This window comes from Bombina bombina, chromosome 2, assembly GCF_027579735.1.
Source record: "Bombina bombina isolate aBomBom1 chromosome 2, aBomBom1.pri, whole genome shotgun sequence".
Taxonomy (NCBI): Eukaryota; Metazoa; Chordata; class Amphibia; order Anura; family Bombinatoridae; genus Bombina; species Bombina bombina.
The window spans coordinates 201,478,137-201,505,451 of record NC_069500.1 but is presented as its reverse complement, the minus strand read 5'-3'; the positions used below and the strand labels follow the sequence as shown (position 1 = coordinate 201,505,451).

The 27,315-nt window shown below is 38.8% G+C and overlaps 1 protein-coding gene across 1 annotated transcript in view; it reads left to right on the top strand.

Annotated features, from left to right (window-relative positions):
* Positions 1-27,315, top strand: part of MAP1B (microtubule associated protein 1B) — a 153,167-nt gene that overhangs the window by 112,201 nt on the left and 13,651 nt on the right. Inside the window, exons 3-5 of the mRNA XM_053701440.1 lie at positions 2,830-2,912; positions 14,712-14,852; positions 15,077-20,996. Of these exons, the coding sequence (XP_053557415.1) occupies positions 2,830-2,912; positions 14,712-14,852; positions 15,077-20,996 (6,144 nt within the window). The remainder of the gene's footprint in view (positions 1-2,829; positions 2,913-14,711; positions 14,853-15,076; positions 20,997-27,315) is intronic.

Below are 27,315 nucleotides of genomic sequence, written 5' to 3'. Positions count from 1 at the left end.
ACCCCCATCCCCCCAGAAAGCCGACACACACAAACACAAAAACATAGGCACACACACATACAACCACTCAGACACACTTAAAAACACACTCATATGCACACACAAACACTCGGAAACACACTCAGACACACACACAAAAACACACACACACACACACAAAAACACTCTGACACATGCACACAAAAACACACACAGAAAAACACAGACACACACACACAAAAACACTGACACACACACACAAATACCCAGGCACACACACAAAAACACTGAGGCACACACACAAAAACACTCACACACACACACACACAAAAACTCAGACACACATACACACACAAAAACACTCACACACACAAAACTCAGACACACACACATACAAAATATGTAAACTGCACTGGATTAATTATAAAACTCATGCCTAGAGCTGTTTCCTGGCTCAGCAGAGCATCAAATGAAAGATAAACAGTGAACTCTAAAAATAAATCACTAAAGAAAAGGTTTAGGTGCGCCAACTATGAAAATTCTGCTCTCTGACTCTGTTCCAAGACTGTCAGTGCACAGCCTCGGGTCGCGTGCCTACCGCTTCTCACCTCTGCACTCTGCCCGCCCTCCCCTCCTACCTCTTCAGTGTGCACTTAGTGTACCGTAACCGTTACCGGTCTGGTGGGCATCATACGTGGCTCCTTCACTTTAGAGACAGTGTCAGACATTCATGCGGTCAGGTGCCAGGCATCCCCCTCACGATTTCCTGGTTCCCGTTTAGAGAGACAGCACAGCAATGAGTGACTCCACTGCTCCACACATCACTGTACAGTGAGCACAGATAGGCAGGCAGGTTTAGGCTAGCAGCGCAACTTCGTAAGCCCCACGTCATGCCAACAACATCCATAGTGAAATTGGGCAGGGGAGGAGCAAAGTACAAACAAGCAAAAGCAGCCGAGAAAACTATTTGAATTTGTTTAGGAGCTAGAGAGGCAGTGCAGTCATAATGCTTTATCCTAGCATGAATAAAAGGAGTCAATGTGATTAACTTTATTCGTGTTTAGAACACAGAAATATACATGTAACTGGTAGGCCACTTCTGTATCATAGATTGCCAGCATTAATCACTGGCACTGATGGAATTTAACATAGTTGCTAACATTTGGAAAAAAAATATCCCAGGGACACTTTGGATCATGTCCGCCCGACATCGATAAATGCTGAGCATACACTGTCGGCATTTATCATTGCACAAGCATTTCTGGTGAAATGCTTGTGCAATGCCGCCCCCTGCAATTGACCGCTAGCAGAAGGTGTCAATCATTCCGGCCCAGTTAAGGAGCTGCGGTCTTATGACCGCTGCTTCTTAACTTATGTGTCCGGCGAGCTTGAAGGCTCGAACGGAAACAGCAGCATATGCTGCTTCATAAATCTACCCCTATGTGTTTAATCCATTTGCAAGCAACACTGCAAATATAAATGTGCTAACATAAGAGCATTTTAATTTTGCACTGTTATAGCCCTTTAATAAAGGTTAAAGCATCAAGCTCCTCATCTCCTCCCTTACTCTCAAGCACATAATTGACATAGAAAGAATAACTTTACAGCAAGTACCAAAATAAACAATGAGAGGTTAAATTATTGATATACTGAGGATTTGTTTGTTATGCTTTACTTGTGCAAAAACACTATTGAAAGTTTCATAAGCAGGTGGCATTTTATGAGGTAAATAGTCATTTTTTATTTTTGCTGCAGCAGTGATTGTGGGCAGTGGGTTAATAGACATAGAAATGCCCCAGTAAATATGTATATTTTTATGTTCTGTGAATTCCAGTCCCAGCATATACAGAACCTTATGTGTTAAGCCTCTGGTAATCAAAGATAATTAGAAATGTTTCAAAATGTGCAATACTATTCAGATGCCTTGCTTTCTAACACACTACATTCTAGTCCACCTACCCTGGTATTACACATCTCATGACTCCCCCTTACCTGACTACACATTGTCACTGTAGTGGGAGTACTGCACTGCACACAATATTAACTACAGACTAAAAAGAACAAGGGAAACACTTAAATGGCACCCTAGTCAAAAAGAATGATCTTTCTGGGTGCAGTCTGAAGTAATCGATGACTCCAGACTAGTCATCAGAAGCCATCCTGAAGTATGCTCACGTTCATGAAGTGCTTGTGAAGTAATCAGTAAGGTAATCTGCTAATCATCCTGAAGTCATCACCCAGTATGTTTTACTTTAGCTGATGACTACAAGCCTTATGATGTCTGATGATGTGCAAATGACTTCTAAAGTAGTTTGATGATCATCAAATGACTCCAGGCTGGTCTCTAAAGCAATCCTGTTTGTCTTGGGCAGGCACAGGAGGCCAAAAAATGGGACAGTTGGCAACTATAATTTAATGGCCAAATATTTTGGCTTAAACCATTTAGAGTGGAAGCTCACAAGTCCATCTCATATAAAGTGGGTTAACAGCAAACAGTGAATGACTGGCAGGGACCTCTACCATTTAAGGTTCATGTAACCGTCCTTTGAGTATTATACTAATATCATAGTGCTGCACAATAGGTTGGTGCGCTATAAAAACAAAAGATAATAATTAATTAATAATTTACTTTTTATTTGAAACTAACCTGGTTTGGGACTAGAACTTTGTACCACCCACAGGATTTTCGTCCTAAATTGATAAAGACAATGAGCGGCTGGAGCCTAAATCATTGAAATTGATGTTACAAGCCCAACAGTATTTTTGGCATAATAATACATATGATGTTAATATATTGGTATAAATGCCTTGAAAAGAACTATTTCATATTTATTTTACTTTTTTTTACAGGTCAAAAGATTCTTCACCACAGAAGCGATGTATTGGAGACTGTAGTTTTAATCAACCCATCTGATGATGCAGTCAGTACTGAGGTAATTTTTTGTATCTTATTGTGATGGTAATATTTAACAGGCAAGTATGGTAACTGGGATGCATGCCTATATTATTTTATATTAGTGTATAATACATACTTTATGAAAGCCAAATGAGTCAGATAAAGAATAGTTTGACATAATTATAAGTTATACTACTTTCCTATTTACTTCTATTGTCAAAATTTGCGTTGTTTTCTTGGTATCCTTTGTTAAAGGAGCAACAATGCACTACTGAGAGATAGCTAAACACTTTCAGTGAGCCAATAGTAAGAGTCAACCACCAATCAGTAGCTAGCTCCCAGTAGTGCCATTGCTGTTCCTGAGCCTCCTAGGTATGCTTTTCAACAAATGAAGAGAAGAGACAAGAGAACAAAGTAAAATTAGATAAGAGAATTACATTGTAAGTGTATTATTTTTCTAAATCATTAAATAATTTTTTGGGGGTTCATGTCCCTTTAAAGTTAGCTGTTTAAATGCAGAATAGCAAAACTGCTTTTTGTTTGTTTTTTTATTCAGAGTACATGATCTATAAAATGTTCAAATCTGTGTGTATTTATTTTAAAATGTACAATATGTCTCAATGTCTAGCATAAATACTCACCACTCTAATTTGTAGCAATGCAAACCAGTTATTAGATTTGAATAATACTTTATTTTTGGGGTGCTGGTTTTCTTCTGTGCACTGAGAAGTGAATGGTTTTGAGATAAAAGGGGGGCAGGAACAAATCACTATGTATTCTGCAGTTTTTAAGTTGCAATGTTGCATTAAATAAATACCTTGCAATTACCACATTTTCCTAAAGTCTTCCAATAGATTAATATAGCAGCAGATGAACACCTCGTTTACTGCAATTGTTTTTCAGTGGTGAAACTAACCACCATTTTCCTCATTGGAGGGACCAATCTGGCCTTGAGAAGACAGGGTTTGCCACAGTCATTGTTTAGCCAGTTTAACCCCTTAACGACCAAGGACGTTCAGGGTACGTCCTCTAAAAAAAGTCAGTTAACGACCAAGGACGTACCCTGCACGTCCTCGGTGTGGAAAGCAGCTGGAAGCGATTCTGCTCGCTTCCAGCTGCTTTCCGGTTATTGCAGTGATGCCTCAATAGCGAGGCATCCTGCAATAACCATTTTAAGCCATCTCTGTGGCCCTCTCTGCACCGGACATCGGTGGCTTTCTTCGTTGGTGGGTGGGAGCCGGTGTGGGAGGCGGGTGGCGGCCATCGATGGCCCTGATGATGTGGAGGTTGGCGGGATCGTGGGCGGGGATGACCGGAAGGCGCGCACTGGCGGGCGCGCGTGCACAGGGGGGCGGGGGCGGGCACGTGCACGGGGAGGGAGCGGGTGGGAACTGCTACACTACAGAAAATTTTATAGCAAAAGTTGGTAAAAGTGGGAAATAAAAATGTTATAAAAACCATCAGTTAGGGGGTGGGGGTTGGTCTATGGGGGGGAAGCTACACTACAGAAAAAACAGTAAAAAAATATAAAAAAACATATTTATTTTGCAAACTGGGTACTGGCAGACAGCTGCCAGTACCCAAGATGGCCCCCAATAAGGCAGAGGGGGAGGGTTAGAGAGCTGTTTTTGGGGGGGATCAGGACCCTACACAGCAGCATATGTAAATATGCTAAAAAATAAATAAATAAAAATTCAAAGATACATTTTTATTTTAGTACTGGCAGACTTTCTGCCAATACTTAAGATGGCGGGGACAATTGTGGGGTGGGGGAAGGAAGGGAGCTGTTTGGGAGGGATCAGGGAGTGTGATGTGTCAGGTGGGAGGCTGATCTCTACACTAAAGCCAAAATTAACCCTGCAAGTTCCCTACAAACTACCTAATTAACCCCTTCACTGCTAGCCATAATACACGTGTGATGCGCAGCAGCATTTAGCGGCCTTCTAATTACCAAAAAGCAACGCCAAAGCCATATATGTCTGCTATTTCTGAACAAAGAGGATCCCAGAGAAGCATTTACAACCATTTTTGCCATAATTGCACAAGCTGTTTGTAAATAATTTCAGTGAGAAACCTAAAATTATGAAAAATTTAACGTTTTTTTTTCATTTGATCGCATTTGGCAGTGAAATGGTGGCATGAAATATACCAAAATGGGCCTAGATCAATACTTGGGGTTCTCTGCTACACTACAGCTAAAATTAACCCTAGAAGCTCCCTACATGCTCCCTAATTAACCCCTTCACTGCTGAGCATAATACACGTGTGGTGCGCAGTGGCATTTAGCAGCCTTCTAATTACCAAAAAGCAAAGCCAAACCCATATATGTCTCCTATTTATGAACAAAGGGGATCCCAGAGAAGCATTTACAACCACTTATGCCATAATTGCATAAGTTGTTTGTAAATAATTTCAGTGAGAAACCTAAAGTTTGTGAAAAAATTTGTGAAAAAGTGAACCATTTTTTTTATTTGATCGCATTTGGTGGTGAAATGGTGGCATGAAATATACCAAAATGGGCCTAGATCAATACTTTGGGATGTCTTCTAAATATATATATATATATATATATATATATATATATATATATATATATATATATATATATATATCAATGGATATTCAGGGATTCCTGAAAGATATTAGTGTTCCAATGTATCTAGCGCTAATTTTGAAAAAAAGTGGTTTGGAAATAGCAAAGTGCTACTTGTATTTATGGCCCTATAACTTGCAAAAAAAATCAAAGAACATGTAAACATTGTGTATTTCTAAACTCAGGACAAAATTTAGAAACTATTTAGCATGGGTGCTTTTTGGTGGTATTAGATGTGTAACAGATTTTAGGGGTCAAAGTTAGAAAAAGTGTGTTTTTTTCAATTTTTTCCTCATATTTTATATTTGTTTTTATAGTAAATTATAATATATGATGAAAATAATGGTATCTTTTGAAAGTCTATTTAATGGCGAGAAAAACGGTATAAAATATGTGTGGGTACAGTAAACGAGTAAGAGGAAAATTACAGCTAAACACAAACATCGCAAAAATGTAAAAATAGCCTTGGTCCCAAACGGACCAGACAGAAAATGGAAAAGTGCTGTGGTCATTAAGGGGTTAAAGAGGCTGCTGCAGTGCACAGTGCCTGGATCTGACTGGCTGCTGCTCAGTGCTCTTACTCACTAAAGTTTTGGGGGCAACTGGCAAGCCTAACTCCAGCACTGCAGTGTTCCACATCACATGTCATGTTACACAGCCACAGCCCACGTTCTACTGTGCTTTAGCTCCTGCTTGACTCACACATGTGTGTCCTTAATTAAAATTAGTTATAGAGGGGAGGCGAGAAATGACTGAGAAGCAGAGTATTAGAAGAACAGCCCCCAGGAAAAGAAAAACGAGTGAGATCATGAGGATGAGGGCATGATGAAGCAGGAAGATAAATCGTTAGCTCACCGTCATGAAGAAAAAGCGCCAGTGTCCCAGCCCAGGTCAGCCCGTCTCTGCGTTACTGGCAGTGGCTGCATTCTCTCTTCTGACAATCTCCTGCCTCGCAGCCTGAGCCGACAAATGTTTCAGTGACAGTCAGAGCGTTGCCATGGTAACCAGCCAGCCCCAGAGAGACTCAGACGACTTGCTGAATTCTAATTGGCTGAGACTCTGAGAGGCGGCCAGGGCTGAGTCCGGAGGCTTTCACAGTCAAGCCTCCAGTGGGAGCGTATGGGGCACATTGGAGAGCACTGCATTAGCACCTTTTCTCCTCTTGGTGGCAGTCTCTCAGCGGCCCATACACTTCCACAGTGAGTCAATACATTCATATTGCGCAATGCAAGGACAGCTGGCTGGCCTTGTCTTGCGCAATATGAATGTATTGAATTATGTATATTGTATTATGTTTTTTTATATAAGTTTTACACAAGCACATGAATTTGGTGGAGGGGTGGGGGAGTCACCTTTTTTTATTAAAAAAAAAAAAATATGAAAAAAAAAGATCTAATTTTTTATTTTTTATCAAAAGGCTGTTATTACATACATTGGTCAGGGGAGGCACTGCCTCACCTGCCTCCTGTGACTGCACGTCACTGGCTGGGAGGCTCTGCAACTCCTGACCAAGCACACCCACCTTGATGTTACTCGCATGATCATCATGGTTGGTTACTTACTTGGTTAGGTAAGGTTAGGTAAGGTTTGTCAGAGTAGGTGGTCTGCTACTTCTACACACAGACACCAGCACCAGGCTCCCGCACAGATCAAAGAATTGGTATGGGTCACAATTCACGGTAGTTAACACAGGCTGCACTGCTGGCAGCTTGCTTCTTCCCTCTCACTCACTTTCCCGCTACTGAGCTGTGTTACGCGGGTGGCCCAAGCCCCACAAGGAGGAGTCAGGACCAGCATTGATCTGTCCTACTTCTTCCTCCCGCCGCAAAACGGGTGGCGGATACTGCAAGCGCCAGTCACGGACACCAGTGTCCGTATATGGACACCTTGCCTATTCCTGATTGTAAAGTTGTTTAATATGCATAATTAAACATTTTATATTACAATCTCAGTGTTGACTGTCCCTTTAAACAAATTAATGTATCCTTGAAATACCTATTTAACAGGACACTTGTTTATTTACTTTTTCTCCATTCTCCATGATGAAACCCACATATTTATTTTTCATAATTCAGATAGAGAATATAATTTTAAACAAGTTTCCAATTTACTTCTGTTATGTGAACACATAGAGTGAGCCAATAATATGAGGTATATACATGCAGCCACTAATCAGCAGCTCCTAGGTATCCTTTTTTTTTAACAAAGAATACCAAGAGATCAAAACAAATGAAATAATATAAGTAAATTGGAAAGTTGTTTAAAATCACATGCTCTTTCTGAATCATGAAAGAAAATAATGTGTTTCATGTCCCTTTAAACTGTCCCATGAAGCAGGTGTGTGTGTAAATATATGCATATATATATGCTAAAGATCCTTTCATGGGGAGTCAGGACAGAATAAAAAAGCTTGCTCATTTCTATGTTGTTCATTCTATCATCTGTACACTGTCATTATGTGATCTCCAAATGATTACCTAACCGTGTTGCTACTGCTCAGTCTGGACCTGACAACTCATCCTGTCAAATGTTCCTGATCTTAAAGTTTCTGTGGGGAACATATTCTGCTTCTTTAAGTATGCAGCACCAGCACTGTGCAGAACGTGGCTCAGGGGAATCAGCAACTCTGAAAAACTGTTTTACGACCTAGGAGCTAAATGAGAAGCGTTCAAGCGATACTCCCCTGTCAGCTAGGACAGACCTGAGCTGTTGTTGAACTGCTATGCTTTGAGATGTTGAACTGCTATGCAGTGAAAAGTTGAAATATACTATTAGGCTGGTTAGTTACATAAGCCTTCACTACAATAAATACAATACAATACAATAGTACAGCACAAGAGGCAGACAGCCCTTCCTTTCCCGGACCATCTCACAGCAGTTCCTTGTAAGACGTGAGTCAGAGTCAGCAAGGAGGAATATAGTGCTCAGGGGGTCTAAAAACACAATATTAAGAAGCCATTCCAAGCATATTTTTTTGAGGTGCCAGCAAAGCAGAAAACAAAAAGAACTTACTTAAAGGGCACAATATTGCTGTGACTGTGCCCTGCTATATTGCTTTCTACCTAGGTCATCAGGGTGGCACACTATGGAAAATGACGTACAGAGCAATGTGTTGCCGGGATTGCCCCCCCTCCGCACTCTGGTGTAGCGCGGCCTACTGTGATAACAATAAAGATCCCCCTATAATCCTCTCTTGCTCTGCAAAATAAAAACATGTATTGATGTTAGCGCGGCCTGCCCTGACAGCAGTCACTCCTTTTACAACCTGATGGCGGCAGTCGGTGTGTGCGGCGGTAATCATGGGCGGGGCTAAGGTAACCGGCGGCCCACCCGGCATTTGCCCGGTATGCCCTATGGTCAGTCCGGGCCTGATATAAAAGTTGGTAAAGAACTGTAGTGGAGGTTTAGCGCTCCTTCAGCTTAGCTCTCAAGCAATATCCAACATGAGTTTTTCAACACGCCTCCATTAAAGTCTTTTATGTGAAGAATTTAGCGCACCCTCACTATCCAATACCCAGATATTAGTAAGCCATAGACTGACGCACGAGCAATAAAATATTACTTACAACTTTAAATATAAGCACAAAAATAAAAAGTGCTATTGATTTTACTCGTGCACACAATAGTGCTAATATTTTTGTGCTCCACTTAAAATCATTACGTTTAAACATTCGCTTAGAGTCAATAAAACCATTTGTGGAACTAATATACACAGAAAAAAAATAAAAATAATTACAACTTTGTCTAAATTATTTATTTAAATCTTTAAAGTTAATAAGTATGACAAAAAGCATGTATATTTGTTGAGTAGAAAATTGTTTACACATTTTCAAAATATCTAAACAAAGGGTTAAATGCATAGCATTGCAGGGTCACTGGTGTTAAAATGATTAATTTGAGCATGTCATTTTTGCACTATAATGTTAGAAAAAAAACAAAGAGTAGAACGCTTTATTAAAAAAATAGCTAATGCTCTGTTGGAAACAAAAAATATTTTTTTAAGTAATCTCAGATCATATTTTGTAACACAACTTGTTTTGTATCAGGTTTTCCCATTGAACACTGCTTGTTCGCTGTAACAGAAAAATGCCATTTAGAACAATGCCATTTTACTAAAAATTAACAAGAATTTTGTAGCTTTAACAGATGGTAGAGCAGTTTAGGCCGGTTAAGAGCCTAGAACAATAGCCGGAAAAGGAAAAAAGAAATTAAGTTGTTGCAAAGGCATAATGTAATTTCAGCTGTTCTGAGTCATTTTCTTTAGATAGATACACGTGGCTATTACCGTTCCCTGTCAGCTGAGCCACTGAATTTAATACAGCAGATTGACTTCTATTACTATTAGATAAAATGCAGGGACTTACTTCCATTTATTTATGCAGAACTCATTTAAAAGGATATAAAAAACGTTTGCATTATTTTGCAATCATAGAGCAGTTCATGAAAATACTGCTTGAAAAACCTCTTGGATATATGTATCTTATCTCCTGCTGTGACTGCAGCATGATGCAAGGTCCTGAAACCTGCAGAATGCACTTTTGGTGATTCTTTATAATATTTACTTTTCTAAAATGAAAATATTTTATACAAATATAAACTATTTCATAATTGTATCTGAGCATCTACCAATAACTGATAAACCACATTAGTAATGAAGATATCTAACAGTAAACAGTAGTGGATTTTAGTTTTGTTCCCTGTAATCCAGGGTAGCCACATGCATGTGCATCTAGTGTGCAAACATAACTTGCACGCAGCCTACCTGCATACAGTGGAGTGGAAAGAAAGAAAAACAATATATAATACGTTTTTTTAGAAAAGTATATTGCAAAAATGCTTCTTTGTTGGGCATTTTTTGTTTTTTTTTGCTAATATTTTTATTGTTAAAACAAAATGAAAACAAAAACAGAACCCATGAATATAAACATAAATACGTACATAAAATAAAATCTAGATAAATGCACAATAGAAAGTAAGTAAAGGGACATGAAACCCAAACATTTTATTTTATGTTTCAGATAGAGCATGCAATTTTACAATTTACTCCAATTAGCAAATTTACTTTATTCCTTTGGTATTCTTTGTTGAAGGGGCAGCATTGCACTATAGGAAGGTATCTGAACACACTGGATGAACCAGTGACAAAAGGTATATATCTGCAGCCACAAATCAGCAGCTAGCTCCCAGTAGTGCATTGCTGCTCTTGAGTCTACCTAGGTATTCTTTTCAACAAAAGATACCAAGAGAGCAAAGCAAATGAAATAATAGAAGTAAAATAGAAGGTTGTTTATAATTGTATGCTCTATCTGAATCTTGAAAGTCCATTTAAGTCCACTTTGTGGGTTGTAGAGGGTAAACGGCAAATATTAAGAAAACAACCAATTATATCTAGTTTATTTCAGAAAAAGGAGTTGGTCTGTATTAGAATAAATATTAGGAGCAGTTCACAGTTAGGACCACATGTCCTTGAAGAGTGTCGGGGTTTTTTTCCCTGCTTTGTTTGCAATGTGCTGCTGGCAGCCATTTTACTCACCTCTCTTGCTGACTCTGGTGCATAGTGTGTGATGATGCTCATTTCCTGCATCATCCATGTGAGACAAGTTGCAGTCTCAGAATTGTGATGTCATCACTTATTATTTAAAGAGCCTCTGTTCAGTATGCTTTGACCTTGCGTTGTCTCAGACCTGTTTGTGAGTTCCAGTTCCTGTGTATTACCTGGCTGTCTGACGTCCCTCCTGGTTCCTGATCCCTGGCTTGTTCCTGACTCTGCTGTTCTCCTTTTTCCTGATTTATTTCGGCTTGTCCGACTACTCGCTTTGGCTCCTGACTCGGCTCGTCTGACTACCAGCTCTGGTTTTGACTCCTGGCTTGTTATTTGACTTGAGGACTTTTTATTATTTTTTGCTATTAACAAAAGTGTGATTATTTTTTGCACTTCTTGTCTTAGTCTGATTCCTGACACCCTGACATTAAGCAAGGGCCATGAATCCTGATGGTGCTAATAATCCACCTTTACCTACCATCATTTCCAGGATGGATGAACAGGATCACCGCTTGGATCAATTTACACTAGCCCTGCAAACCCTGCTGACTCGCACTGCACATTTGGACCAAAGTGTCCTGCAAGTTATGGCTGCTCCTCTTTCCGCTGCTGCACCTAGTCCTACCAGGAGCATGTCCGGTTCTGCATCTCTACCTCAGCGATATGGAGGTGATGCTATTCAGTGCAGAGGGTTTTTGAACCAGGTGGGCATTTACTTTGAGATGTTACCTCAGGCGTTTCCCTCTCACAGAGCTAAGGTGGGATTTCTCATCTCGTTACTCTCTGACACAGCTCTTGCCTGGGTTTATCCCTTGTGGGAGACTAATAAACCTGTGATTTCAAATTAACCTGAATTTGTGGCCTCCTTTTGAAGGGTATTTGATGTTCCGACTCACTCCTCCTCTGCGGCTAAACGACTCATGTCCATTCAGCAAGGTACAAGATCTGTTGCTCAGTATGCCATTGTGTTCCGTACGCTTGCAGAGGTAGGTTGGAACAATGAAGCCCTTGTTGCCGCCTTCTTTCATGGGCTCTGATGCGATTAAAGATGAAGTTGCTGCCAGAGATTTACCAGAGGATCTCGAGGCATTGGTGTCTTTTTTGATCCTAATTGACATCAGACTCAGAGAGAGGCCCTCTTTCAAGGAGAGCTTGCGGAAGCCTCATGTTCCGTTGTCTCCTATGTGTTCGTTCCCAACCATGCCTCCCTCTCCTCCCAGTTGGGATTCACGCGTCTCTCCATGGCGGAGAGGGCCTTTAGGAGGAGGGAGGGGCTTTTCCTCTATTGTGGGTTACAGGACCACCTTTTGAAGTCTTGTCTTACACGGCCGGAAAAACGCTCATACCTAAGGTCCTGTCGGGGGCAGACCTTGGGTGGTTTTTCCTCATCCCCGAAACCACTAAAGGAGAAACCTTTGGTCATGGTTGTCCTTTTCTGGGTGGACTCCTCCATAGTCACCCAGGCTCTTGTTGAATCTGGTGCTGTGGGCTATTTCATTGACAGTGCTTTTGTATCAAAGCACTCCATTCCTGTTTTGCCTCGGTTCGTCCTGCTTGCTATTGAGGCCATTGATGGCAGGCCCCTTCAGCCCACACTGTTGGGGCTCTCCATTTTGAAACCCTCCAATTCCAGGTGATAAATTCTCCGCATTTTCCAGTTGTTCTGGGTTATTCCTGGCTCCAAAAGCACAATCCCAGTCTCGACTGGTGCAGGTCCGAAATTTTGTTGTGGTCTCTGTAATGTATTTCCACTCGTCTTCGGAAACCAGTTAAAGTCTTGTGCTCAAATGGGGATCCAGCTTTCTTTCTCCTCGGCATATCACCCTCAATCCATTGGGGCTGCGGAACGGTATAATCAAGCTCTGGAACAGTTCCTCCGTTGCTATGTCTCAGATCACCACAATAATTGGTTTGAACTGTTACCTTGGGCAGAGTTTGCTCGTAATAGTGCTATTAATACTTTCTCCATGTTATCCCCGTTAATGGCGAATTATGGGTTTCAACCATCCTTGTTGCCCGATTCATTCATGTCTCAGGGTATTCCGGCTTTGGAGGAGCATCTCCAGCAACTCCATGTGGGTGCCGAATCAGGATTGCCTTCATTGTTCTATTCAGCGCCAAAAGTTCCAGGCTGATCGTAGGCATCTGCTGGCAGCCATTTTACTCACCTCTCTTGCTGACTCTTGTGCATAGTGTGTGATGCTGCTAATTTCCTGCACGCCCTTTTATGGCCAGACTGGTGTACATCATCCATGTGAGACAGGTTGCAGTCTCAGAATTGTGATGTCATCACTTGTTATTTAAAGGGCCTCTGTTCAGTATGATTTTCCCTTGCGTTGTCTCAGACCTGTTTGTGAGTTCCAGTTCCAGTGTATTACCTGGCTGTCTGACGTCCCTTCCTGATCCCTGGCTTGTTCCTGACTCTGCTGTTCCCCTGGTTCCTGATTCTGGCTCGTCCGACTACTCGCTTTGACTCCTGACTCGGCTCGTCTGACTACCAGCTCTGGTTTTGACTCCTGGCTTGTTGTTTGACTTGAGGACTTTTTATTATTTTTTGCTATTAATAAAGGTGTGATTATTTTTGCACTTCTTGTCTCAGTCTGATTCCTGGCACCCTGACAAAGAGAGAGTGTAATTCAGTGGTAATATTTATCATAGAAACAAAGGATTTCTGAAATCTGACACCAGGTAAGAGAGTGTGGTTTAAGCCAATCATGAGGCTGTGCCAGCTGAAGAACTAGAAACAAATAAATACAGAAAGGTTTTTTTATGGTAGAGGCTGTTTTTTTTTCTGTGCATTTTAAATGTGAATTGTATATCTCTGTTAAAAAAAATGTGAATACTTATATTTCATAACATAAGCAGTAATGTGTATAACATAACATGAAGGCATGTCATTAACAGGAAATATGGGAACAAAATATAGTCATTCACATGCTTCCTGGCAATAGTAATATTATAACGGTGATGTCGCCATTTTTAACCCTCTCTCTATTTACCCTTCACGCTATGAATAAAGTTAATCAACTGTTGTTTAAGACCCTCTATATTGAATTAGTCCTGTAGCTGCTGCCCAAGCCCTTCAAACCGCAATTAACTCTAAACCTGACCATCTGATTTAATAATACCTGTATAAGCCCACTAAATCTGCCCCCTTGCTATCATTCCTTACATCGGCTAGAAATGCAATTGCATCCCCATCACAAATACCTCTCAACACAGAACAGCCCCACTAAAATACCCTTAAAGGGACATAAAACCCAACATTTTTGAATAACATTGCTGCAAAACTGCTGTCATATAGTGCTGCAGAAACGTCCAGCAGAAACGTTTACACTCCTGAACTGACATCAAACAAAGGATAACAAAAACACTAATACATTTGATAATAGAAGTAAATTGGAAAGTTGTTTAAAATTGTGTGCTCTATCTGAATCATGAAAGAAAAATGTGGGGTTTTATGTCCCTTTAAATTCCAAAATATATAAAAGGTGTTTAATTTAAAATTTGAATTCCTTAGCCGTTTCCAGAGAGTAGCTCTTCCCCTTGATCCTCACTTCATTATGTTCCTTCTTAGGATTTGCTCAGTTAAAAAAGAAAATCCTATACGTAGAGAGAGAGCATAGCCTATCAAAATGCCTGAAATCTCACACTAACAGACTTGTTTTTGTTTGTTTTTTTGTTTTTGTTTTGTTTTGTAGGTCCGTTTGATGATTTCTGATGCTGCTAGACACAAACTACTTGTGCTAACTGGACAATGCTTTGAAAACACAGGAGAACTTATTCTCCAATCTGGATCATTCTCCTTCCAGAACTTTATTGAGATATTTACAGATCAGGAGGTATGGTGCAATATTAATACAACTAACAGTGTGTTGTGCCCACTTTATAACTATATCTGTACTATGCTAGCAAATGTACAAAAGTACAACATTTAGCTGTGCTTGGTCACAAATCTTTAAACATTTTTTAAAGGACCATAAAATTGTGATGATTTGTAAAATGTAGCCTGTGAAATGATTACATTGTATTAATATATAATACTTTGTTCTGTTTGCAATATTAGATTGGTGAACTGCTGAGCACTACACATCCAGCAAACAAAGCAAGCTTGACACTATTTTGCCCTGAAGAAGGATATTGGAAGAATTCAAGTCTAGAGCGACACAACCTTCAAGACTTTATTAACATAAAACTGAATTCAGCTTCAATTTTGCCAGAAATGGAAGGGCTTTCAGAATTTACAGAGTATCTATCAGAATCTGTGGAAATTCCTTCACCTTTTGACATTTTAGAGCCACCAACCTCTGGTGGATTCTTGAAACTCTCCAAGCCTTGTTGCTATATTTTCCCAGGTGGTAGAGGAGATTCTGCCTTGTTTGCAGTAAATGGGTTTAATATGCTTATTAACGGTGGGTCTGAAAGAAAGTCATGTTTTTGGAAACTCATCAGACATTTAGACAGGGTGGATTCTATACTACTCACACATATTGGGGATGATAACCTGCCTGGTATTAATAGTATGTTACAAAGAAAAATGGCAGAGTTAGAAGAAGAACAATCCCAAGGGTCAACTACTAATAGTGATTGGATGAAAAACCTTATATCCCCAGATCTTGGAGTAGTTTTTCTTAATGTTCCAGATAATCTGAAAAATCCTGAACCCAACTTTAGTATAAGGAGAAGCCTTGAAGAAGCTTCTTTTACACTTCAATATTTAAATAAACTCTCAATGAAACCTGAGCCTCTCTTCAGGAATGTGGGGAACACCATTGACCCTATTATTTTATTCCAAAAAATGGGTGTTGGGAAACTTGAAATGTATGTGCTGAATCCAGTAAAAGGTAGCAAAGAAACTCAGTATTTTATGCAGCAGTGGTCAGGCAGTAATAAAGAGAAAACTGGGCTGGTACTTCCAAATGGTCAAGAAGTTGAAATTCCTGTTAACTATTTAACATCTATTTCCTCTTTGATTGTCTGGCATCCAGCAAATCCTTTAGAAAAAATTGTTAGAGTTCTGTTTCCAGGAAATACAACTCAGTACCAAATACTTGAAGGACTTGAAAAGCTCAAACATCTAGATTTCTTGAAACAACCTGTGATAACCCAAAAGGACTTGAGTGATAGTATTTCAAGCCCAGCAGTAAAGCAAGCAAAGTTGAAACAGAGAGCAGAAAGTAAGGAGAGCTTGAAAATGTCCACAAAGGCAACACCCAACAAGTCAGCCAAGAAGGGTTCTAAAGAAGAGCTATCTGAAGGAGTAAAAAGCAGTCCTCCTGAACAAGTTCACAAGCTGGAGAGCAAGGAAAAAAACACAATTAAAAAGACCCAGAAAACAGAGACTAAACCCTTGCCCGAGAAAAATGTAGTGGCCAAAGAAGAGCCTGTAGTTAAAGCAGAATCCATTGAAAAACAAAAAGCTGATGTCAAACCAAAAGCTCTTAAGGAAAAAACAACAAAGAAAGAAGTAAAAGCAAAATCTGAAGATGTCAAAGAAGAAAAGGAAAAAGTTAAAAAAGATACTACTAAAAAGGAAGAAAAAACACAGTTTAAAAAAGAAGAAAAGCCTAAAAAGGAAGTTAAAAAAGAAGTAAAGAAAGAAGAGAAAAGGGAAACAAAGAAAGAAGTGAAGAAAGAAACTTCTCAGAAGGAAGTAAAAAAAGAAGAAAAGAAGGATACTAAGAAGGAGGACAAGGAAAAGAAGCAAGAGAAAGAGGTTAAAAAAGAAACCAAGAAACCTGTTAAGGAGGCAAAGAAGCCATCACCTACGTCTGACTCCAAAAAGCCTTCTGTAAAAACAAAAGTGCAAAAGAAAGAAGATGTGAAAAAAGAATCTGTAGCTCCAGGAAAAACAAAGGAAAAGATTAAAGTATCAAAAAAAGATAGTAAAATATCTGACAAAAAGATACTGGCTGCCGTGGGAGCAGTTACCACCACTGCAGCACTTTCTGCTGCTGCTGCAGCTGCTTCCGCTCCTGTTGAAGCAACAGCTAATATAGGGGACATTGTGGCTGAAAGATCCCTAATGTCCTCCCCTGAAGATTTAACAAAAGACTTTGAGGATCTCAGAGTTGAAGAGGTGCTGTTACAAAATGAAGTTAAGCCCCAGCTTCACAGATTACCATCCAGTGATGATATTGAGATAGTAAAGAGTGAACCTCATATTATTAATAAAGATAATACAAGTAGTGAAGAACCTGCAGACTCTCCAGATGAAGGAATAACTACAACAGAGGCTGATGGTGAATGTGAACAGACTCCTGAAGAATTGGAAATTGTAGAAAAACACAGAGATGAAAATGAGAAATTTGAAGATGAAGGTACAGGTCTTGAGGAGTCATCTGAAGCTGGTGACTATGAAGAAAAAGCTGAGACAGAAGAAGTTGAAGAGCAAGTAGAAGATATGGAAGAGAGAACTTCAGTTGGAGAGCAACCAGCCATTGAGGTTGCTGAAGCAGATGAAACTGAAGAAGAACCTGATACTGATGCATACGAGCATTTGAAAGGCAACAATTATAGTCATGATGATAATGCTGATGAGGTAGGAGAAGAACAAGCAGAATATGCCGGTGAATTTGTAGAAAAGGAAGAAACTGAAGAGACAGAAGAGGAGATAGATGAAGATAAAACAGATGATGCCAAGGAGGATGAAGAGGTTACAGAAAAATTAGAGGAAGATTATGCTATAATTATTAAAGATACACTTGAATTTGTCAGTGACAATGAAGATAAATATGTACAATCAACCACTCCATCTAGGGCATCTGAGCCTCAGTCACCAGCTGTTGAAAAAGGTTCTTCCATTCATGATGAGACTTTACCTGGAGGTTCTGAAAGTGAGGCAACTGTTTCTGATGAAGAAAATAGAGAAGATCAGCCTGAGGAGTTCACCGCTACCTCTGGCTTTACACATTCTACTATTGAAATATCCAGTGAGCCAACTCCAATGGATGACATGTCAACACCTAGGGATGTAATGAGTGATGAAACAAACAATGAAGAAAGTGAATCTCCTTCTCAAGAATATGTCAATGTCACTAAATATGAAGCTAATTTGTACTCTCAGGAATATAACAGAAGTAGAGTTTCGCCATTGCCTGATGGTTTAAATGGCCTTTCAGATGTTTCGAAAACAGATGCAACAGATGGTAAGGATTACAGTGCTTCAGCTTCTACGATATCACCTCCATCTTCATTAGAGGAGGATAAATTTTGCAAATCGGCTCTGAGACAAGCATATATGTGTGGAAACATTGAAACAAAAGGATCTACAAATCTAGAAATAAAGGATGACTTTGAACTTGATGAGAAACAAAGCCCATGTAAGAGCCCAGCACTGCCTTCACCAATATCTAAAACACCATTAAGTGAACGTAGTGTTAACTTTGACTTGACACCCAATGAAATTAAAATATCAGAGCTTGGTGTTCTTCCTCCATTGCTAGATGAAGTTCATAAAGTAACTGAACAGTGCCCTAGCCCTGAGGATAAAACCTTGGAAGTTACATCTCCTGTTCAGTCTATAGCTGGAAGTGCAGGTCACACACCCTATTATCAATCACCTACTGATGAAAAATCTGCAAATCTTGTTTCAGGAACAATTGAAAAGTCTTCTATTCCTGTTATATTTGAGTTTAGTGACAAAGAGTATAGCGAGAGTCCTCGGATTAGTCCCATGGATGAGCCTGTTCCAGATTCAGAATCTCCAATTGAAAAAGTTTTATCCCCATTACGCAGCCCTCCATTGATAGGTTCAGAAGTATCATATGACAAATTATTAAGTGCTAATGTTCCAGGTACTTATGTTGAAAAAACTCCTGATGAGGAACATTCTTTAACACAGTTTACTCGAATATCTGAAAAGTTAGCTGATGATGCAACGCAAGAAAATTATGATTATCACGATAATCATGATAGTGATGATAATGATGATGATATTGTTGAAAAGAGACACAAGCTTTTAGAAAGTAAAGCATACAATGGGGATGGAATTGATGATCTTGATAATAAAGTTTTATCTCCTAGTGTGCAGGATGGAGGCAGATTTGCAGGAGAGTCTTCCCCTACTCAGATTAATACAAATCCATTCATATTATTTAAAGAAGACACAAAGATGTCCATATCTGAAGGCACTGCATCTGACAAATCTGCTACACCTGTAGATGAAGTTGTTGCTGAGGATACATATTCTCATATAGAAGGTGTTGCATCAGTTTCCACTGCATCTGTTGCTACTAGTTCATTTCCAGAGCCAACCACTGATGATGTGTCTCCATCCCTGCATGCTGAGGTTGGCTCTCCTCATTCAACTGAAGTGGATGACTCATTGTCAGTATCTGTTGTACAAACACCAACCACGTTTCAAGAAACAGAAATATCTCCATCGAGAGAGGAGTGTCCCCGACCAATGTCTATATCTCCACCAACTTTTTCACCTAGAACTGGAAAGTCTACCACTCCATTGCAGGAGCAGCGGTCACCTGAACAGTCCACAATGGAATTTAGTCAGGAATCACCAGAACAGTCATTTGCAATGGATTTTAGCAGACAATCTCCAGAACATCCTGCAGTAGCTTCAAGTACACTCCATATATCAGAAAATGGACCAACAGAAGTAGAGTATAGCCCTTCTGATCCCCATGAATCATATTTTGGTAATAAGGTATCACCTATAGATAATGGATATCATGCCACAGAAAAATATCTTGGACACACATCTGCAGAACCTTGTGTAGAACGCTCTCCATCTAGTTCATCTGCCCAAACTCCTTCACAAGTTTCAACCCCTCTTAAGGAAGAAAATTCCTTGAAAGATGTTGTTCAACATAAAGACATGCCTCTCTATTCGCCTCCTATTTTAGAACAAATGCATTTCATGGAAACAAAACTTTCACCACAAACAGATATTTCTCCCCTGACTCCAACATCATCCTTACTGAGACAGTCACCTGGAATCTCATATACTCCGCTAACAGTAAATGATACTACTAGTGATCACAGATCGCCTTCACCTTCTTTCCAGAGCATAACTACCCCAGAAGCAAAGAAGGAATCCCCAATTCTGCATAGTACAAATCCCTTTGCATATGCTGCTGATTTAGATGAAAAGGACACAGAAAATGATATGTGTGATGCATACAGGTATTTGAGTGAAGCAAATGACAGATTTGTTGTTTCTGAGAGGCAGTCTTTTGCAGAAGCAAGGCAAGATGTTGATCTTTGTCTTGTTTCCGCTTGTGAATATAAGCATCCCAAAACAGAACTGTCACCATCTTTTATTAATCCAAATCCTTTAGAGTGGTTTGCAAGTGAGGACAACTCTCAAGAACAAGAAAAGCCACTAACTCAGCTTGGAGGTGGGCAGCCACCCTCAGGAGGAAAGCAGAAGGCACGTCAGTGTGATGAAACGCCTCCAACCTCAGTCAGTGAATCTGCTCCATCTCAAACTGACTCAGATGTTCCTCCAGAAACTGAAGAATGCCCATCCATAACAGCAGATGCAAACATAGATTCAGAAGATGAATCTGAAACAATTCCTACTGATAAAACTGTAACGTACAAACACATGGATCCTCCTCCAATTCCCATGCATGACCCAAGTCCTTCTCCACGACACCCAGATGTTTCTATGATGGACCCAGAAGCATTGCACATTGAGCAGAATTTAGGCAAAGCTTTGAAGAAGGATATAAAAGAAAAGGCAAAAGCCAAGAAAGTAGGTACTAAAACCAAATCATCATCTCCAGCCAGGAAAAGTGAAAGTAAGTCAAAACTTTCAGCTGCTTCACCAAAACCTGGGCTCATCAAAGAAGCATCTGAAAAATCTACAAAATCAGCTTCTCCCAAAAAGAAAGATTCTGTAGAAAAAGGACCAAAGGGAAGTTTAAATCAAGATCAAAAAACTGCAAAAGTGGAAGAAAAAGATAAGGAAACCAAGAATGCTGCTAATACAACTGCCACTAAATCTGCTAAAACAGGAACCACAGGTGAGAAACCTAGTAGTATGTTTATTGTAAATGACCACTAGAGACAATACCAGAATCTTATGAGTAATTTAAATACTTAAAAGGACAGTAAACACCAAAAAATGTTATCGTTTAAAAAGATAGATAATCCCTTTATTTACCATTCCCCAGTTTTGCATAACCAACACTGTTATATTAATATACTTTTTACCTCTGTGATTACCTTGTATCTAAGCTTCTGCGGACAGTCTCCTTATCTCAGGTCTTTTGACAGACTTGCATTTCAGGCAATTAGTGCTGCCTTAAATAACTTCATAGGCGTGAGCACAATATTATCTATATGGCACACATGAACTATTGCCCTCTAGCTATGAAAAACTGTCAAATGCATTTAGATAAGTGGCGGCCTTCAAGGGCTTAGAAATTAGCATATGAGCCTACCTAGGTTTAGCTTTCAACTAAGAATACAAAGAGAACAAAGCAAATTTGATGCAAAAAGTAATTTGGAAAGTTGTTTAAAATTACATGGCCTATCTGAATCATGAAAGTTGAATTAGGACTTTATTATCCCTTTAAGCTCATCAGTGTAGTTCCTAATTATGTTGAAGCAAAAATAGATTAAAAGAGGATGATACATTTTAGCCCTTGTTTTAAGGTATTATATTTCATTCTTGAGCAATGATTTACATTGTTCATTTAACACAAATACACACAAACTTTAATCTAATATATTTGTAAAACCTAAAATATTTATTAAGTATTACTCAAAAGTACACACAACTGTTCCATCCATGAATGCCTAAAGATTAAAAAAAAAATGTAAGAGTAATTATAACGTTTATCAAAACAGAATTTTGGCATGAAGAACAGGAAATGTGTTTTCTCAGTTCTTTCAGGGGCTGATTAAAACCAACCAGGGCCCCAGGGAAAAAAATGGCAAGGGTCCACAACCCAACCCACCCCACCCCTTTGCTCTGCACACCCACCTCCGATGCTCCTCCCACACACCACCACATCTCTACCACCACCATTATTTATTGCCATATAAAGAGTCATAAGTTTTTTCCTCAAATAAACATTTTTAATATTCAACAAAATTGCATCATAAGAATAAAATATTCTAATGTAACAAGTGCTTGTGCAATGCAAAATAACAACATTATAAAATGTTAAATTACAAAGCAATATAAAGAAGATCCCTAATATCCTATAGGGGAGGTGGGAAGGAGGGTATATAAACCTAGACCTTCTGGTATAATCCTAAATACAGCAGAAGGTAGTGCCTACTGCCTGGATTAAATTAATTTATAATAAGGTATAAAGAAAAAGAAGCATTATGTTGGCACACTTGCAGGTTATATCACCATGGAGAATAAGGTGGTGAAGAACGGTATGTGTACAGGGAATACAATCATTCATTCATAAAACATAACATTTATTGATCATATAAACATAAAAACTGTGGACCATGCCACCATTAAAAACAAGTATAGAAAAAAATGTGTGTGATTGTGTTGATTTAAAAACAAGTATCATATAATGAGCACTGCAATTCCTCCTAAGTCAGGCAAAGTGCCTGGAGGTCAATATGAAAAATGTTTGTAGATCTTAGGTCGAGGAATACAAATTGTGTGTATAGACACAAGTAGGAAACAGAGAATTTATTAGCAAAAAGCCCTTAACAAAGCAGATGCGAAACGCGCATCAGGCGTTCGCACTGCTTTTCCTCCTTGCTGATAAATTTTGTTTAGAATTGTGGATCCTCTCTAGAATCGTAGTAGTTAACGTTGGCCTCAATGGCATATTTTGCTCATAACTCCACCTGAATCTAGCCAAACATAGATACTAATTGTAAATAACTAGCTTTATCCCCTACGGGGTGCGCTCTCTTATAGTTAAAATATACAGTGGTTGGGCAGTTATCTAGCTAACGTTGGCCTTAGTGGCAAATACTTATTTAATTATATAATACTATTTATCTATACACTCTAGTTAGTAGCTAGTACTATATGCTAAAGGGATACGTTGGCATTAGATAATAGGTTGGGATAGCGTAGCGGAGCAGTCTTGTTCCTCCCTGCCTTTAATCTGTATATAATTGCCACGGTACCGGCCTATCTAGTTGTGGACATATTGTGGAGCAGTTACATTCCTCATTATATTATATAATTACTTTAATTATACACAAATGTAAGTAATACTATTACATCTGATTATTTGATGGCAATTAGCTATATATGTCACATTCCCTGATAAGTATAATACACAATTATTGGGAGCAGATTTACTCTGACCCTTTTCTTACTTTATAGCATTGTCATTGGGAATCAATAAATTTAGCCATCATTTTGCTAATAAATCCTCCGTTTCCTACTTGTGTCTATACACACAATTTGTATTCTTCCACCTAAGATCTACAAACATTTTTCATATTGACCTCCAGGCACTTTGCCTGACTTAGGAGGAATTGCAGTGCTCATTATATGATACTTGTTTTTAAATCAACACAATCACACACATTTTTTTCTCTACTTGTTTTTAATGGTGGCATGGTCCACAGTTTTTATGTTTATATGATCAATAAATGTTATGTTTTATGAATGAATGATTGTATTCCCTGTACACATACCGTTCTTCACCACCTTATTCTCCATGGTGATATAACCTGCAAGTGTGCCAACATAATGCTTCTTTTTCTTTATACCTTATTATAAATTACAAAGCAAGTCATAAACAGATATATAAACAAAGTGCAATGCAAGTCATAAACAGAATTAAAGGGATAGTCTAATCAAAATTAAACTTTCGTGATTCAGATAGAGCGTGTAATTATAAGCAACTTTCTACTTTAATCCTATTATCAATTGTTCTTCATTCTCTTGGTATCTTTATTTGAAAAAGCAAGAATGTAAGCTTAGGAGCCGGCCCATTTGTAGTTTAGCACCTGGGTAGCACTTGCGGATTGGTGGCTACATTTAGACACCAGTCAGCAAGCGCTACCCAGGTGCTGCACCAATCTCGTAATCTAGGCCAAAGTGTTTATATATCTGTTTATGACTTGTATTGCACTTTGTTTATATATCTGTTTATGACTTGCACTAGGTAAAATAGATAATTGGCAACACATTAAAGGGGAGAAAATCTTAGCGTACACTGTCCCTTTAAGGAAGGAAAGGTCATGTATACAGGTAGCAAAATAGCTGTAAAAGGGTATCAAGGAACCATATTGGTTTCTGCCTAGCAAACATAATCATATAAATTATAAGCAAAAAAATACCTGTATGTTTCAAGTATTGTACATCACACTATGGCCTGTAGTCTACTAAATTAAACCTGTTCCCCTATAAAGAACATACTACTAAACAATGTGTTAGCTAATGTTGCTGTATTACTGAACACACAAGTCAAATAAGGCTCTCACATTACAAATCTATAGGATTCATGAAGAAAGATGTCCTTGTCAACACATACATATCCAGTGTCAAGATAAGAGGTGTATACATATGTCATTTAATACTTAGGGGTCAGCCACCATGACAAGGAGTTAAACACACAATAAATGTGCATGGCTGTTATGTTATACAAATTGGACCAGAGCACCATGAAAACATACCAAGCAGAGCAGAGCTCCCCCTCCAAACACCTGTTAAATGCAGGGACTGGATACAGAGCCCAATATCAAGGGTGGCAATGCGGCCTATCATGTTTGTTATATAATATATATTGCTCCACACTCCACCTTCCTCCAGCAATACTTACAACATGTATTGTAATAAGTAGTGAAATTATTGTCCATATATATTAAAACACACTGATACATAGATACACACATGGATACACACACTCATAAACACATACATATATATACACCCACACTCTTAGAAACACATACACACTCCTACATACAAATACATGCACACACACATTGTCACATAAACACATACATACCCACTGATGCATACACTCATACAAGTTACAACATAAACACACACTCATACAGTGATGCGTACGTACATACATACACACTCATATGAGTACATGCATATACACACACTCATACAATAGATCCTACCTTTGATTTACTAGAGAAAATCATTTAGAATATATATGCTTTTAAAAATCAAGCACTATATACCTCGACTTGGAAGTTATAAAACTGGAAAGCTGTCAAATATAGTATATCTGCTCTGACTTTACTATCTACTATTTTTACACATCATACATTATGTTAAAGCATCAGAGAGACTATTGGAACTGCACAGCAAAACAAAAACAACTACATAATAATAGCATAAATCGTATAATCATAAAACAAGAATTATAATTTGCCAAAGGATTACCATAAATTGAATTTGGCTAAGTTACCCAGTCAGACATAGTGGTTTCTGTCACATTTTCATTTAGCTGTGGGCTAATACTATCAAATGCAGGGAACCATGGGAATTCCCAGTAGTTAAAGGGACATTAAACACTAAATAAATGTTAAATTTAATGATGCATTCAAAGTAAAGATTAGTCTAATGTAGTTGTCATTTTTAAAGTTTAATTATCTGTATAAATATTGACAAAATAAGTCTAATGTTTTAGTGTCTATAAAACAATGGGATCTGCCATATTGTAACTTAGGTTACCTTCTCTGCTTTGGCCAATTAGGGACAGTTATAAATAGGTCACTAGAGTATGCAGCCAATGAATGTGTGGAATATAACAGTGTTCTGCACTTCCATTTCTAACAGGAACTGAAAAAGCTCACAATTTCAGAATGGAATTACAGGGAAATGGGACAAAATAAATAATGAAAGTATATTGCAGACATATATATATATATATATATATATATATATATATATATATATATATATATATATATATATGAGTTATCAGTTTATATTACCATTTCAAAGTGTTTAATGACCCCTTAAATGAGCCATCACTGCTAGGCCATGGCATATACCAGTTAAATGTGACAGCAACCCATCTGATGAATACAAATACACACATTACCTCGTTTTCTAACATGCACACATCTCTTACATACACACACTCTCTCTCACACACACATAAAGGCACTTTCACACACTCAAACATACAAAGACTCACTCTATCACATTAACACTGGGCAGATTACCCCACAGGACGCACAGTACCTAGGGGACACCATCACAGCCCAACTTGTATAATAGAGCAGAGTATGGTAAATGAGCAGTAGAAGGGCACGAACATTAGCACAACCCTGTGCCCTGTGTTGGTAGGAATGCTTACTTCTGTTGGCAAGTTGGTTATAACTTTAGGACTTCGGATATCGCAACCACGCTAAAGCATTCACCCCATAGACTTCATTGGAGAGCGTAGATAAAAAAAACAAACACTTATTGCTCGCACGCTAACCCGACAGGAGTTATTAATATTTCACATTCCAATGTTCTTCACATACAGGAATATGTTGTTTTTATTGTAAATACATATTTCTATTTAATAGGAAAAAAAACAAATTCTATGTGAAGAAGATAGGAATGTAAAATATATGTAATGCACTCAGAGGCGTAACTAGAACCACAGGGCCCAGGTGCAAGAATCTAAGAAGGGGCCCCCCCACCGCACCTCCCCCCTCCAAAAAAGGGTGAATTTAATACATAACATTTTTTTTTTTTTTACATTTAGCACAGAAAAAAATGTGAATCAGATTATATGTCTGCAAAAGAAGGTACCCTGTGCCTACAGTCTGTGAGATGGTCTGACCCCCTATTACTGTATATATATATATATATATATATATATATATATAGTGACACTATTTAACCCACCAGTACTGTATATAGTGAGTCAGTGACACAGTCTGTAATTTGCCGGTGAGATGGCTGGCCTGACCCTACCTGCCCAGTACTTTATAAAGTGAACACAGTAGTCAGTGACATGGTTCACCCCCCCATACTGTATATAGTGGTACTGTATAGTGACACTGTTTACCCCCTGCCCCCCCATGCTGTAGTAACAAGGTCTGTAATTTGCTTACATACACACACACACACACACACACCATGCAAATTTTTTTTTTTTTTTTTTTTTTTAAAGCTGGGCCCCCACCCTCAGGGGCCCAGTCGCACATGCGGCCTCTGCACCCCCTGTAGTTTCGCCCCTGAATGCACTTTGGGTTTTGTGCTTTAGGTCTAACACGGTGTCTGGTTAGCACACACGAAAACTTCGTTTTCTTAAGGTGTGTTATGGAAATATATTGACATGTTCCATTCTAAGTGGCAACTATTCCCTTTATCACATTATGCAGCTGAACATATGCTCTCACATAGGATCTGGGTAGTAGTTAAGCGCAGGTTTTTGGTGC